The sequence below is a fragment of the Sorex fumeus genome, unplaced genomic scaffold (assembly GCF_029834395.1).
Source record: "Sorex fumeus unplaced genomic scaffold, SorFum_2.1 ptg000047l, whole genome shotgun sequence".
In the NCBI taxonomy this organism is placed as follows: domain Eukaryota; kingdom Metazoa; phylum Chordata; class Mammalia; order Eulipotyphla; family Soricidae; genus Sorex; species Sorex fumeus.
Genome location: NW_026606104.1, coordinates 4670289 through 4686941, shown reverse-complemented (window position 1 = coordinate 4686941; position 16653 = coordinate 4670289). Strand labels below are relative to the sequence as shown.

Genomic DNA, 16653 nt, shown 5'->3' with positions numbered 1-16653 from the left:
ATGATTCCTGGTTCTCAGGAACCATTCCTGGTGGGCTCGGGGGGATCATGGAGTGCCAGGGATTGAACCCAGGTTAGCTGCGTGTAAGGTAAGCCAGCACCCTGTTCACTGCATCATCTCTCCAGCCCCCTAAAAGAAAGTTTTAAAAAAGGGCCCAGTGAGTTTGATCCCTAGCACCTCCAGGAATGACTCCTGAGCACAGAGCAAGCAGTAGCCCTGAGCACTATTGGGTGTGATCCCAAAACAGCCTAGACCTACTGGGGGTGAGGGGAGGCTGGGCTGGTTCTAGGTTTCACTTTATTTGACGAGGCACAGGGGAGCTCCCTAATACTGTCCAGAGGCCACCCAGAGGGATCCTTGGTCAGTCGAGGGTTCCGTGCCTGAACTGGTGAGGGGAGCAGGCCCTGTGATGCCAGGGGCCCAGCATGTTGGGGACAGCTCGGGGGCGCCCTTACCTGGGGGCTTGTGCCCTGGGCTTCTCCCAGTCTCAGACGCACTGTGTTGTGTTTGGGGGCTGGGCAGTTGCAGGCCAGGGGCTTGCTCTCACCCCCAGGCCCCCTCCCTAAGCCCTCTCCCTGGCCCTCCGCCCTCCAGGTTGCCCTTTCTTTAGACTTGGTTTTTGGGCTTGAGCCATGAGCCATGGTCCAGAATGGTATACCTGCCCAGCTAGCCTGGATCTGTGGCCATGACTGTGGTTCAAATTCCATACCACATTAGGGTTGTCCCCCAGCCCCAGCCCCTGCCCCTGCAGTCTCACCAGGTGTGCCCCCTGAGTACCACTGGGTGTGACTCCAAAACAAAAAGGGACCAGAGAGATAGGACAGGTGTTAAGGCATTTGCCTTGCAGGCAACCCATCCGGGTTTGGTCCTACCACCCCAGAGGGTCCCTTGGTCCCCAGCTGGACTCCCTGAGTGCAGAGCCAGGAGTCAGCTCTGAGCACAACAAACAAAACCCAAGATGTGACTGTCTCCACTGGCCCCGGAGGCAGCAGCGCAGGGGCAGGGGCCAGCTCAGGTGAGCAGGGCCAGGCAGGGACCTGGGGAGGAAGAGAGGGTGGGGAGGCTCTGGAGAGCAGGTGCCCAGTAGCCCTAAGGACAGGCCACCTGCTGCCACCCACTGTCGGCGGGGGTGGGGGTGGGGGTGGGGGGCACTGGCCTGGAGTAATGACCCCTTCCCCAGGCATTTACAAGGCAGCTCGGCGCCAAGCTGGGCTCCCCACCCAGCCTATCAGGGGTGCCTAGTTACAGGCTGCTGCGGCCCCTGAGCTGCCAATTAGCCATGCCAGGGGGACCCCAGCCACCTAATCACCATCATTAAGTGAGGGGGTGTGAGGCCAGCAGGGCTCCTGTGGACCGGAGGAAGGTGAGAGGGCAGAGGTGCTAACCTCTTGAGCCCTAGGCCCCACCCCCACCCCGGGCCTAAGACCTGGGGGAGCGCGGGGCGGTCCCCACCACAGGACAGAGGGAAGCCAGATGTTTCCTCCTGCTCCCTCACACGTGGCCCCGACACCCGGCAGCTCCTGCCGCCAGCTCCGGAAACAGGAGTAAATAATGCTTGGGGGGGGTGGCGGTCACGGACAGGCTGCAGGGAGGTGCCCGGCCCAGGAGGTGGCGCTGCCAGAACTGACGCTCCCCGCCCGGCCGCCCGCGGGGACAGAGACCCTGGGACTGGCCCTGGCAAGGCGGGCTGCCCGGCACAGAGGGCACCGCGGAGGGTCAGAGCGGGGGTGCGGTGCCCAGGGCAGGAGGGCTGGGGGTGGGGGAGCCTGCGCCAGCCTTGGCTCCAGCCCTTTCCGGCCCTTATTGTCCGTGGTGAGAACAGGACGCGGTCTTGTTCCCACTGCCTGGCCCCCCCAGCCCCGCTCCCCAGGGGCCCTGGAAGGATGTTGGGAAACAAGAGAGAACCAGAGACCCGGAGAGGCAGAGACGCCGAGAGACGCCGAGACAGATACAAAGGGGACCCCGCCGGTGAAAAGCGCGCACCGACGGCATTGTGCGGGCGCTGTGGGAACGCGAGGGGGCTGCCGGGCCGGGCCATGCGCGCTCCGGGACGCGCTCCGGGGTCACTCTCAGAGTCGCCTCGGGAGCCAGCAGGGGCAGGGGCTCGGCCCCGTATCTTCCACCAGCTCACACAGCCGGCATGCATTCATCCCAGGGCTGCACCCGCGGGGGACAGGGCCCAGACTCCGCTCCTGCAGTCCAGCCTCCAGGCTGAGAGCGGCCCCCGGAGCAGGCACTGGCCTGGTAGTAGTCTGCACTCTAGCAGAGAGAGACCCCGGGTTGGCCCAGGAGTCAGGAACCGCCTGTCGCCTGCTCTTGGCCTGGGGCATTTTTCCTTCCTTCCCACACCCACAGTTCTCCCAAACAGGCTCCCTGCAACTGGATGAGGCCCAGGTCCCTGCTACCACTCCAGCCACAGATACACAGAGACTCCAGACACACTTCAAAATACGGGGTTAGGGCCCAGGGACATGGGACTCAGGGCAAGCTGACCGGAGTTTCATCCTCTGCAATGCACAGGGTCCCCCAGGTCCCACCAGGAGTGATCCTGAGCACAGAGCCAGGAGTCAGCTCTGAGCACTGCTGGATGTGGTCCCCAAATAAAGCAAAAAATAAGACAAAATAAAGCGGAAATAAGCACCTGTATGTTTCTGGTTTGGTTTGGTTTGGGGGGTCACACCCAGCAGTGCTCAGGGCTTACTCCTGGCTCTGTGCTCAAGGATCACTCCTGGCTGGGCTCAGGGGACCATCTGGGTTGACAGGGATTGAACCTGGGTTGACTGTGTGCAAGGCAAGTGCCTTATCTGTGTGTTATTGCTCCAGTCCCAAAATATGCACAGTTGAACTATCAACATAGAACAAACAGGCATTTTGTTTTTGGCCACACCTGGTGATGCTCAGGGGTTACTCTTGGCTCTGCACTCAGGGATCACTCCTGGAGGTGTTCAGGGGACCATATGGGATGCCAATCAAACCTGGGTTGGAGGCATGCAAGGTAAGTGCCTTTACCTACTGTATCATTCCTCCTGCCCCAAATGGATACTTCTTTTCTACTTTTTAAAAATTGGGTCACTGTGAGATACACAGTTACAAAGTTATTCATGATCAGGTTTCAGTCATACAAAGTTCTAACATGCATCCCTTCGCCAGTGTACATTTCCCATCACCAATGTCCCCAGTTTCCCTCCTACCACCCCCACCCACCAGCCTGCCTTTATGGAAGGCACTTCTCTCTCTCTCTCTCTCTCTCTCTCTCTCTCTCTCTCTCTCTCTCTCTCTCTCTCTCTCTTTCTCTCTCTCTCTCTCCTTTTAGGAGTTGTGGTTTGCAGTGCAGTTCCTGAAAGGTTATCATGTTTGTCCCTTAACCTAATTTCAGCCTTAGTTCCTGTTCAAAGGTTTCACTTCTTGAGCCAATAGGCTAAACTACTTTTTTTTTCTTTTTGGGTCACTCCCGGTGATGACAGGGGTTACTCCTGGCTCATGCACTCAGGAATTACTCCTGGTGGTGCTGGAGGACCATATGGGATGCTGAGAATCGAACCCGGGATGGCTGCGTGCAAGGCAAACGTCCTACCCGCTGTGCTATCACTCCAGCTCCCCAGTAGCCTAAATCCTTGGCAGGTTAATTTCTTGGTGAACTCAGTCCTGAGATGCTGGATTCTGTCCTCAGGCATGATGGCGATTTTGGGGTGTGGAAGCAAGTGGCTGCAAGGGCTCTCTGTTTGCTTGGGCAATGGGCTGACCCACCACCCTCCAGATGCCCCGAATGTCTCAGCCATAAGCAGGTGTCAGATGAACACTTTTTTTTTTTTTTTTTTTTTTGCTTTTTGGGTCACACCTGGCGATGCACAGAGGTTACTCCTGGCTTTGCACTCAGGAATCACCCCTGGCGGTGCTCAGGGGACCATATGGGATGCTGGGAATTGAACCCGGGTCAGCCGCGTGCAAGGCAACTGCCCTACCCGCTGTGCTATCTCTCCAGTCCCCAGAAGGACACTTTTTAACACAAAATCTCTGACAATACAGTCATGCAACTCTGGGATTCTTACAGGGTTTTTAGAACTTGTTTCCTTCCCCGGGAAATGCAGGCATCTACTGTAATACAAAGCAGCATGGGATCCAGAGCCTGTTCAGCTCACTCTGGTCCACCTGGAAAGCCCATAGCGAAGATCCTGCCTTGGTAACATGAATTCTGGGCAGTGCCGTGCTGAAGTTGCTCCATGCCTGAAGTCTCTCTGGTTCAAGTTTGAGATACTGTACGAATAAGGCCAGAGCCAAGGGACCATCTGAGTGTCTGAGGACCCCTTAGTTTGAGAATTCCCTCCCCTCAAGCTCAGAGATCAGTGGGGGACCCCCTCTCCCTTTTAGGCTGAAGCTACAGCATCAAGAGGAACTGCCAAGCCAGGCTCCTTTTGTCCAGGTCAGGAGCCATGGAGGGGGAGCCCCCTCTCTGGGAAAGGGTTTACATGAGGGTTGACCTCAAGCCACTACACAGGTATGTCGGCAACATAGGCACCTGGTAAGGTGCAGGGTGTGAGCCCCAAGCTAACACAGTAGACTTCACTCTTTGCCCCTTAGCCAGCTGGTTATGTTTTGGTTTGCTTTTGTTTGGGGGCCATACCCAGCAGTCCTCAGAGCTTACTGACTCTGCTCCGGGATCATTCCTGGTGGGCTTGGAGGACCCTCTGGGGTGCTGGGAGTTGGACCTGGGTAAGCCACATGCTAGGCAAGCACCCTCCCCCCTGTACCATGTCTCTGGCACTCACCACTTCTTTAAGACAGAAAATGCATGTTTTCATTGAAGTGTGGGAAGGGGGTTTGTTCGCCTCCTGTGAAGGCTGCCTTGAGCTGAGGAGGTACTCAGCACTGATTTGCCGAAAGAAGGACCATGCACCCTCTTGGGTCACACTCTGGGGCTTTGCGGGGAGCCCCCTACCCTGCCCCGACTCTGAGGTTCTGACTCCCCAGGATCACACAGATGTTTCGGGCGGGCCCAGCCCTGTGCCTCAGGCTAGCTTCTTTCCCACCCTGGCCTCCTCTGGAAAGCCTGACTCATGGGGCGTCCAAATCGGCACCCCAATCTCAGATCCGCCATCTCCCCTGGCAGCCCGTCTGTCATTTCCGAGTCTGTGTCTGTTCATTACATGTGTCTGTCACCCCTATAGAATTGTGGGTGCCTGAGGCAGGGAGGGCGGCAACCCAACCCGGCCACCTGGAACCTTCCCCAGAGATCTAGTAACTGCTGTGGTACCTGTGGGCACCCAAAGGTCCCGCTGACAAAACACACTCATGAAAACATGGGGTTCCCCAGCCCCCGAGGGATGGAGCCACTGACCTGAGAAACCCCGACATGAACATGCTTTTTTGGGAGTGTCAGGGAAGGAGTGCAATCCTCATAAATTGAGGCTGTCTTCCTGCCCCTGAGCTGCGCTCCCCTATTCTCCTCAGGGATGTCTTGTGTTGGGGTCACACATGGTTGCAGTGCTCCCTTGCTAATATGTCCAGATGGATGATGCATGATCTCTGTACAGTGACATACTCACTGATCTCTATGTACTCCTTTACCATGCTAGATCAGTCTATATGTGTGTATATATCAATTTTGGGGGGTGTCCTGGGCCAGACCCTGTTGTGCTCAGAAGCTACTCCTGGCTCTGTGCTCAAGAACCCCTCTCAGCAGTGCCCGCAGACCATGCAGTGCCAGAGATAGAAGCAGGGTTGACTACATACAAAGCAAGGGCCTTGACCCTTGTGCTGTCTTTCCAGCCCCACACCTCAATTTTTTTAAGGAATTTTATTTATTGTTTTTTATTTGTTTGTTTGGTTTTGGGTGTGGGGCCACACCTGATGGTGCTCAGGGCTTACTCCTAGCACTCTGCTCCGGGGTCACCCCTGGCAGTGTTTGGGGCACTGTAGTCAGTGCCGGGGATCAAAAGCAGGTCAGTCGCTTGCAAAGCAAGTGTTTGAACCCTTGTGCTATCTCTGGACCCTTATTGTTATCGTGATCATCACCATCATTATTATTATTTTGTAGTGCTGGGGACTGAATCCAGGGGACTCACACATGTGAGGCATGTGCTCCACCACTGAGTCACATCTCTGTTTTTTTAATAGCCTGGCCCTGGCTCGATTTTCCAGCCGCATCTCCTGCCACGTCCCATGAAGCTGTCTTTGTCCCAGAGGCAGTACCCAGCATTACTCACCTGAACTCCCTGCTTCGGTGCCTTTGTTCGGGCTTTCCCTGGCCTGGTGTGCCCCACCTCTCCACCTGACTCTTACTCACTGGAGCCTCCCCGAAGCTTCTCCCCCTTCACATTGAGAGCAGTTGGGTATAAGCCTCCCTCACCTTTCTCTTTGGTGAAATTAGGGTAAAGGTCTCCCAGAGCTGGAATTCCTCTTTCTCTAAAACCAATGCGTGCAAGAGCAAAAGATTCCAACAGAAAGGCGCTTGGCTGGGGGCTGGAGCGATAGCATAGTGGGTAGAATGTTTGCCTTGCATGCGGTCACCCGGGATTTGATCCCCAGAATCCCCTGAGCACCACCAGGAGTAATTCCTGGGTGCAAAGCTGGGAGTAACCCCTGAGCACTGCTGGGTGTGACCCAAAAAGCAAAAAAAAAAAAAAAAAAAAAGGAGCTCGGCTGACTAGCCAAATCTCTTATCTCAGAAGGTGGCTTGTGAATGCTGGTTGGGAGGCGGGGGAAATGCCGTGGGGGACCAAGGTGTGTCCTCAACCCTGAAATATAGCTAATGACAGCTGTTCACAAACAACAACAATAATAACTAACACCCATTGCGGGTTCCAGAAGTGCCGCACATTGTTTGAAGCACCCTACCTACATGATCTCTTTTTAATCCTGAGAGCAACCCTTTGAAGAAGCATCAATGATCAGTTTGATTGCTGAGCTTCGCCAAGTGAGGCTCAGAGAGGTCAAGTTATTTGCCCAAGGTCACCCAGCTAAGAAAGGAACCAGGACTCTGGATGAAGAGATAGTACAGCTAGTAAGGCACTTTGCCTTTCATACGGCAGATCCTGGTTCTATTCCCGAATACCCTATGTGGTTCCTTGAACACGGCCAGGAGTGATCCCTGAGCACAGAAGGGAATGTGTGTAAAAAAAATTCAGGAAGCAATCTGAAGACAACTTGAGATTGAGGGTTTGAGAAGTCCAAACACTTTCATATTTTGGCCACATCCAGTGATGCGCAGGGGCTGCTCCTGGTTCTGTGCTTGGGGGTTGCTGTGGGAGGGACCTGGGGGGAGCCTTTGGTGCTGGGAATTGGTCCTGGACCTGCTGCACACATTCAGCCCATTGAGTTCTTTCTGGCCCCAGGAAAAGTTCAGACTTTTACCCCTGAGCTGCTCTGCATCTCAGGCTCTGCTGTGTCTCCCAGAGTCTGTGCTGGCATGGTACTAAAAGACATCAGCCCAAAGGCTGTAGAGAGAGGGGCTGGGGCACACATCAACAGACTGCCCGGTGGTGGCCAGGTGGCCTGGGCAGAAGGCCCTCTGTCTCTTGAATAGTTCTGCTTCCTGCGCCCAGGAAAGCGGATTCCCTTTCCCTGGAGACCATTCAGTGCCTACCCATTCTTCCTTCCCCGACCCCCCGACCCCCCCTGTAGAAGCCCTGCTGTGTCTCCCACTGAGCTCGGGCCCAGAGGATGTGCCATAGACCTGTGTGAGCCGACTGGGAAATCCAAGAGCAGTGGAGTTCACCCTGGTAAACGCCATGTCCTTACACCACATTCGAGGAATACATGCAAACGTTTTCTTGTGGCGGAGCTTTTCATGTGTAATTTTTTTATTTCCCCTAACTCTTCCAAAAAAAAAAAAATTTGAGCACCCAGCTGTGCTCAGGGCTTAGTCCCGGCTCTGTGCTCAGGGATCACTTCTGGCTCTGGGGAACCTATGCAGTGTTGGTGATTGAATTGAGGTCGACCAGCTGTATGCAAGGAAAGCACCTTATGCTGGTGCTCTCTCTTTTTACATATTTTTGGAGGGACCACATTTGGCTGTGCTCAGGGCTTACTTCTATGCTTAGGTATTACTACCGGCAGTTCTCAGGGAACCAAATGAGATGTCAGGAATTGAATTTAGGTCAACTGTATGCAAGGCAAGATCCCAACCCACTGGACTATTTCTCTGGCCCCAACATTTGACATTTCTTAGGGACCAGGGACTTAATACAAAGGGCTGCTGAACCTGTGCTGTGAAGGCCTCTAGTTCAATTTCCAGCACCCTGAGCACTGCCTGGAGTGGCCTTCAAAATTTGTTTTTTTTTTTTACTTTCAAAAAGTTTTTCTGGAAGGGAGGAATTTGGGTTATAATGGCAGTGCTCAGGTCTTACTCCTGGCTTTATGCTCAGGAATAATTCTTGGTGGATATCAGGAGACCCTGTGGGGTGCCAGGGATTAAACTGGGGTCAGTTGCTTGTCAGGCAAATGCCTTAATCCCTGTACTATCTTTCTAGCCCTGTCATTTACTTTTTCCTTTTGGGTTTTGGGCCACACCTAGGAGTCCCCAGGGCTTACTCCTGGCTCTGTACTCAGAGGTCACTCAGTCATGGTGGGGCTTGGGGGACCATATGAGGTGCTGGGGATTAAACCCGGGTCAGCTATGTGCAAAACAAGCACCTTCTCCTCGGTACTATCACTCTGACCTCCAGAATTTACTTTTGTTGTTGCTGTTTTGGGGCCATACCCAACAGTGCTCAGTGCTGACTCCTGGCTTAGTACTCAGGAATCATTCCTGGTGAGGCTCAGGGGCCCATTGTGGTGCTGGGGATCGAACTTGGGTTGGCCACATGCAAAACAAACACCCTACCACTGATATTGTAGCTCCAGCCCCCGGTATTTACTGTTTCAAAAGGTAAACTCCTTGCAAATGGTATCTGAAATGGTTCATCTTCTCTCCCTTGAGCCGCCATCCTTGTCTTTAGCTAAGCCTGAATATGCTTGATTTATTTCTTCTCTTTTCACCCTGTCCCCCTCATCAAGAAGGGAGCCAGTAGCAGCAGTCAGGTCGTAGGCTCTGGGTGTGCCTCCTTTGGCCCATTTGTGGAATGGAGGTAATAATAGTGCTTCCTTCACAGGGTGGCTGTGAAGATGGGACGAGATAATGCACACTAAGTGCTCATCGCTGTGTCTGGCTCAGGAATCAATCAATGACTGCTGGCTGCTGGGTTCATCTCTGTGTGCCCTGCCCAGTCCTGAACCAATAACCAGGAGGGCGGATGACTCAGCGTGGACAGCGCTCTGCGTGGGCAGAGAGGGACATGCTGCTGCTTACTATGGACTCGGCCTTGGGCAAGCCACTGCCCTTTTACTATTTGCTTGGACTTCCTCATTCCATCCCTGAGGATAAAAAATTATCTACTGAGCACCATGGGAAAACCAAAGCTGCCCTTGTTCCATTGTGTGTAATAACCATCCGTCATGCGTGCTGTACGTGATGCACTGAAGGCTTCTCCTTTCTCTGTGAATGGTTTTATAGTTATGACTTAGTATCTCTCTTTTTAGGTAGAGGGACAAGCCCTTCTCACGCTCTTTCCCAGCCTTCTTTCTTGGGAGGGTTAATTCTCCACGGTCAGCTCTACAGTGAGTGAGTAGAATGTTTGTTTTTTGTTTGTTTGTTTAGTTTGTTTGGTTTTTGGTCACACCCAGTGATGCTCAGGGGTTACTCCTGGCTCTGCATTCAGGGATCACTCCTAGTGGGCTCAGGAGACCATATGGGATGAGAGGGATCAAACCCAGCTTGGCTGCTTGCAAGGCAAGGGCCTTCCCCACTGTAGTATCTCTCCAGCCCCGAGTGAGTAGAATGTGAAGGGGGAGAGCCGATGCCCCAATTGTACAAATATCTGAAGCACCAAGGAGGACTTGGTGACAGTCTGAAGATTTGGGAGTAACAGTGAAGGGCAGGAGTGGGGTTTGAAAATGCCAGGCTTTTAGGGTGGGGCACACCAGGTGGTGCTTAGGGCTTAATCCTGGCTCTGCACTCAGGAATCACTCCTGGCAGGGTTTAGGGGACAACATGGGATACCAGGGCTGGAACTTGGGTCGACTGCATGCAAGGCAGGAAAAGCCCAACTGCTGTACTATTTCCACGGCCCTATATGATGTACTATTAAACAGATAATTTATTTGTATGACATTTCATTTACCTATACACCTGAATTGCATACAAATTTCTGCAAAGAGACTTAAACTGGAAAGCTTGGTAACTGCTCTCACGGTGATTCAATAAATAAATTTATAAAAAAGGGAAAAAAAGGTAAGATGGAGTTCACGCCCAATTCAATCAGCCTAATCAAAGACTGAATAATTAGCAATACTCCTACATTAAAATTAAAACAAAAATCTGCAAAGGGGCACAAAAGGACTGCATGGAGAAGTTTAAGAAGCCCTGTATTGCAGCACCTGCCTTGCAAGTGTGTGAAGCCAAGAGTTGAATCCCCTGTGTCCTACAATCTTTGCCATCTACAGCTCTGCCTATGGTCCCCAGCATTCACCCTCAAGCGATTACCAGTCATACCACAGCCAAAGGCGGAGCGATAGCACAGTGGGTAGGGCGTTTGCTTTACCCGGGTTCGATTCCTTCATCCCTCTCGGAGAGCCCGACAAGCTACTGAGAGTATCCTGCTCTCACGGCAAAGCCTGGCAAGCTCTCTGTGGCATATTTGATATGCCAAAAACAGTAATAAGTCTCACAATGGAGACATTACTGGTGACTGCTCAAGCAAATCGATGAACAATGGGAGGACAGTGCTACGGTGCCACCACAGCCAAATGTGGAATAAAGAACCCCAGGCAAGCACCACAATTAAAAAAAAAAAAGATTTGTAGGACTGGAGCATAGAACGGTGGATGGGGCATTTACCTTGCATGCTACTGACCCAAGTTATATCCTCAGCTTTCTATATGTTTCCCTGAGCACTGCTAGGAATAATTTCTGAGTACAGAGCTAGTAGTTAACCCTGAGCATCACTGAGTGTGTTTCAAATAAAACCCACAACAAAACAAAAGTTTGCAAGGGTCAGAGAGCTCAAGGGCTCAAAGTGTTTCTCCAGGCTTAAAGTTCTGGGGCTGGAAAGATAGTACTGGAGGGAAGCTACTTGCTTTACATGTGATTCCCTCTGCCTGGGGTCTGTTTGACTTCTCAGAACCTCATATGGTCCCCTGAGCTGAACCCAGGATCACTTTAAGCACAGAATCAGGAATTGCCCATGAGCACTGCCAAATGTGGCCCAAAACAAACAAAAGGGGACCAGAGCAATAGCACAGCAGGTAGGGCTCTTGACTTGCACTTGGCCAACCCAGGTTCTATCCTCAGCATTCCATATGGTCCCCTGAGCACCAGCAGGAGTAATTCCTGAGTGCAGAGCCAGGAATAATGTCTGAGCATCGCTGGGTGTGGGCCCCCGAACCAAAACAACCAACCAAACAAAACAAAAGGTTAAGGTTCCCCCTTGCATCCACAGATCCTCGTTCAAATCCTGGCATCATATATGGTCTCCCAATCGTGGCCAGGGGTCTCTCCTGAGCACAGACCAGAAAAAGCCTCTGAGCAGGACCCTTGGAGTATGGTATGGACTAACATTACCACCCCCCATACCCCCCTCAAAAAAAATTTGCAATCACCTGAATAGGAAATGTGACTCCTCCAAGCATGAGTGAACACTACCGTGATCCCCAGCAGGCAGAACAACCAGCACATGCTTGCTCACAAATCAAGCGCAGAAGCCATGTGAGCATGGCTGGAAGCACAAGCCTTGGAAAGGAGCAGGGGTGAGCATGGCAGTGCTGCCACTGCCAGGTGCTGGTGCCACTCCCGGTCACCGAAGCAATAACAAGGGAAGCGGATAAGAGAAAATAAAAATCCACTGGGGCCAGAGACCAAGATCAAAGAACAGGCTTTGCATGCAGGTGTTCTAGATCTTTTTTTTTTTTTTTTTTATTCTTCAAGGGAACACACCTGGCAGTGCTCAGGGCTTTCTTCTGGCAGCACTCAGGAGACCATATTAGGTGCTGGGACTCAAAACCAAGTTGGCTGTATGCAAGAGCCCTACCAGCTGCACTATTTCTCCAGCCCCAAGGTGCTTTTTTTTTTTCTTTTTGGCGATGCACAGGGGTTACTCCTGGCTCAGGCACTCAGGAATTACTCCTGGCGGTGCTCGGGGAACCATATGGGGTGCAGGGAATTGAACCTGGGTTGGCTATGTGCAAGGCAAACGCTGTGCTATTGCTCCTGCTCTGGTGCTTTGGGTTTAATTCCAATACTGCAGATCCTCTGAGCACTGGCAGGACCTTTGAGCACCTGACCATAGGTAAGATGACATCCATGGACAAACAAACATACACAAAGTATAAAACCACTCATTTCACAAAGCATTTAATGAGAAACAATGGCTCCTAGCTCTACTTCACTCACCTGGATACACATATTCCTACATCAAAACAAGAAACTCTTGTTTCTTGGCTGCATCTTTTGTTTTTGTTTTGAGGTCACACCCAGCAATGCTCAGCTTACTCCTGGCTCTGTGCTCAGGGTCACTCTTGGAAGGGCTTAGGGACCATATAGGGTGCCAGGAATGGAACCTGGGTCGACTGCATGCACAACAAGCACCTTTCCTGCTGTATTACCTCTCCAGCCCCACTGGCTGCATCTTTCGGCACTTATCTCTGTGTTTCCAAATATTGTTCTAATATTATTTTTTTCTGTTTTAAACTGCCTGCTCTGAAAAGATGAGAAGCGAGGCTGTTGTTCTCTCTAATCCAAACACTGTTACTATCTCATTCACCTCTCCCACCTTTCAATTCAAACATATTCCAATTTTTAGATAAACCAATACCCAGTATTTACATTCTTATGTCTGTGAAAATATTTTTCACAGCTAAGTTTAGTGTTTGTAGTAAGACTGTGAATCTGTGAAAACCACTTTTAATTAACATCAAGAACAAGGAACTGAAACTCTTTGTTCTCTAAAATCATAGCTAGTCCCGAACTTTGCTATTTGTACTTAGTGAAAATAAAATAGCTCACTTCTTGCCCAGAGGTCTGAGTCATGAGGATTACTTTGGCATGAAAAACAGACTTGAATTTTTTTTTCTTTTTGGTTTTTGGGCCATATCCAGTGGTGCTCAGGACTTAATCCTCGCTCTGTGCTCAGGGATCACTCCTGGTGAGGCTCAGGGGAACCATATGGGGTGCTGGGGATCAAACCTAGGTTGGCTGTGAGCAAGGAAAGTACCTTCCCTTCTGCCCCTCTCTCCGGTCTTTGATTTCCACTCTAGGTGCAAAGCTTAAGATAATGGGGTTTGGAAGACAACGGTTCTGCATTTATCTTAGTGATGTAGTTATTTATTGCATAATTGATAGTAATTCATTTTCTTAATTTGGTAGTCTTCAACTAGAACCTCAGCCAACTCAAGTCCATGTTTGTTTTGATTCTACCTTTCACTTACATCACTCTTACTTTGAACTAAAACACTGTTTCATTTAAAAGTTACCCAAACTCAAACTTTCCCATGTTCTGTAATGACCTGCTTTTCCCTTTGTTTGAGCCGCTAGCCATTGCCCTGGTGTGTTCTGTCTTGCAGCAACAAGTTAATCAATAAATCTGTCCAACTACACTTACGTTCCCAGTGGTCTTTATCACATGGGTTTTGTTTTTGTTTTTTTTTGTTTTGGTGTTGCCGTCACACCCAGCAGTGCTCAGAGCTTACTCCTGACTCTATGTTTAGGGTTCACTCCTGGTAGGGCTTGGGGGACCCTGTGTGGTAGAGGGGCTCAAACCAGATTGATTGACACAGGCATGTACCTTCCCCTCTGTACTGTCTCTCCAGCCCTGAGACTCCAGAATTCTCTATTCCCTGCCTGTCCAGAAGGTTCCCATCTGGCTGTGTTGGGAATTAAACCCAGGTCCTTATACATGTCAGCCAAGTGCTCCACCACTGAATCACATCCCTGTCGTGGCTGCCCCTTATTTCTTCTATAACTCTTATTTAGTTTTTCCTGAAATTGATAATTGCCTGACTGTTTCATCTTTGACTTGGTTTCTATATATGTGTCATTAATCGAATCCCCAAACTTATTTTTCTTTAATTAGTGACAGTATGGAAGGTAGGGCATTTGCCTTGCATGTGGATGACCTGGATTCAATCCCTGGGACCACATATGGCTCCCTGAGCTTTTCCAGAAGGGATACCTGAGCACAGAGCCAGGAGTAAGCCCTGAGCTCTGCCTGGTGTTGCTGCGTAGAGGCTCCCTTCCCCAAAATTGTTTTAAATGTTAGGTTGTGCAGTTTACAATACTGTTAATGACCAGGTTTCATGCATACAAAGTTCCAGCACCAAACCCTCCATCAGTGTCCACTTCCCTCCTCCACTGTCCCAGTGCTACCCTCAACCCATCCCCGAACTCATTTCTGTAGGCCAGTTCTCAAACTCTTTTATTTTATTTATTTATTGCCTTTTGGGTCACACCCGGCGATGCACAGGGGTTACTCCTGGCTCTGCACTCAGGAATCACCCCTGGCGGTGCTCAGGGGACCATATGGGATGCTGGGAATCGAACCCGGGTCGGCCATGTGCAAGGCATAACGGCCTACCTGCTGTGCTACCGCTCCAGCGTTTTAAACTCCTACATTAAAAAAAAAAATTAAATAAATAAAAATAAATGCAGGATGTGATCCAACCCCTCCCCCGCAAGAAAAGACAGTTCTTTCTTTAACGGAAACCAGTATGAATGGCACCTGTCATCAACAAACAAACAAAAAACTAATTTCAAAGCATAACTATTGTCACAATACCCGCTTTCCATACATTCTCCTGCATTCCCCTCCATCCCAGGAGGGACTGTGTGTCTTGAAACCATTATCTCATCAGTCTATTATGTATCTCAAGAAACGTGTGAAAGAACGAAAAAAAAATGAATGAATTAGAAGAAAGATTGAATGGGAGTTTCAAGCAAGAGAGTTGAGTTTAGGAGGATCTCACTGTTGTTACAAACGCTAAGGGTGTCCTCAGGTATTCTACAAATCCCAACCTCAGCTCACAGAGGGGCTTCAGAGGAGAGAAGTAGCCCCTGGGGACGCCAGGCAGAGATTTGTCAAGCAGAGCAGGCGGAGACCTAGAAAAGACCACGACCAGGAGTCCTGCCGCCGTGACTACAACTCCCAGAAGGCCGCGCGGGGCGGGAGCTAGCGCTGACTTCCGGTCTCGGCGTCCTGCCTCTCCGGGAAGGGAAGGTGCGGTGCAGACAGGTAGGGGCCGGGGCTAGGCTGGAGGTGGGGGTGCAGGGAGGGCGAGGGCCATGGAGGAGCGGCGCGTCTGCTCGATGGTCTAGAGCGGGGTGACGAAGAAAAGGGAGTGGGTCCCCAATGAAGAGGGGAGTGGTCTGGAGGTGATATCGAGCCCCCCTTTCTCCTCCCGCAGCGACCATGACGAAGTTAGCGCAGTGGCTCTGGGGACTGCTGCTCCTGGGCTCCGTCTGGGCGGCCCTGACCCTGGGAGCCCTGGGTCTGGAGCTGCCCTCGGCGTGCCGGGAGGTGCTGTGGCCGCTGCCCGCCTATTTGCTGGTGTCCGCCGGCTGCTATGCGCTAGGCACCGTGGGCTACCGCGTGGCCACTTTCCACGACTGCGAGGACGCCGCCCGCGAGCTGCAGAGCCAGATCCACGAGGCGAGAGCCGACTTAGCCCGCAGGGGGATGCGTTTCTGACACCCCCCCCTCACTCATTCCCTCCACACTCCCTACGCCCCATTAAAGACCATGTTTATTTTCTAACTTTGTTTAGTCTGAGTTCGGAGAATGGGAATTGGCATTCTGTCCCCGCAGCCGTCAGACAAGGCCAGCTAGGCCAGCCTTTCTGTATCCTGCATCGCTCCTCCTTTTTGCTCCCCTCTTAAGAATTCTCGGGATGACGGGGCTGGAGTGATAGCACAGCAGGTAGGGCGTTTTACCTTGCACGGGGCCTAACCCAGGTTCGATTCCCAGCATCCCATATGGTCCCCCCGAGCACGGTTCATGAACCAGGAGTAACGCCTGTGCATCGCTGGGTGTGACCCAAAAAGAAAAAAATAAAAAGAATTCTCGGGGTGAAAATGTCCTGTCATTCTCCTGGTCCTGCTCCTCCAGGTGGTGCTTGGTGAAATCTCACTTCAGTTCTTAGCAGCATTCAAGCCCAATTTCTTGTCTGGTGGCGGTGGTGGTGGTACACCTGGCTCTGTGTTCAGAAATCTGAGCACTCCTGGCAGTGCCTGGGGGACCCTTGAGGTTCCAGAGAATGAACCTGGGACAGGCTGCATGCATGGCAAGCACCTTCCCTACAGTTCCATCTCTCCTGCCCAAGTGTTTCTCTTAAGGCTCTCTTAGGTCATCACATCACTTGGTTCTTTCTTTCTCTTGTGTTTAGACCACACTGGTGGTGATCAGGAATCATTCCTGACAGTGCTTGGGGTATCATATGGGGTCTCAGGGATCAAACCTAGGTTGGCTACCGCAAGGCACATGGTGTGCTTTTACCCCAGCCCTTTAGCTAGCTATTCTGAGCCAATAATAAGTGATTCATTGGGAACCAGAGAGATAGTACAGCTGTTCCCATGCGTGCAGCCCACCTGGGTTTGATCCCAGGCATTCCATATTGTCCCCTGAGCACTGC

At 51.6% G+C, this 16653-nt stretch overlaps 1 protein-coding gene across 1 annotated transcript; it reads left to right on the top strand.

Moving 5' to 3' along the window:
* Nucleotides 1–15405: 15405 nt before the first annotated feature.
* DPM3 (dolichyl-phosphate mannosyltransferase subunit 3, regulatory) lies at nt 15406–15779 on the top strand. Its single transcript, XM_056123803.1, has one exon. The coding sequence runs from the start codon at nt 15435–15437 to the stop codon at nt 15711–15713; it is 279 nt and encodes a 92-aa protein (XP_055979778.1). The 5' UTR covers nt 15406–15434; the 3' UTR covers nt 15714–15779.
* Nucleotides 15780–16653: the final 874 nt, after the last annotated feature.

Coding starts and splice junctions, on each gene's coding strand:
- DPM3 (XM_056123803.1), top strand. CDS start 15,435: ATGACGAAGTTAGCGCAGTGGCTCTGGGGACTGCTGCTCCTGGGCTCC.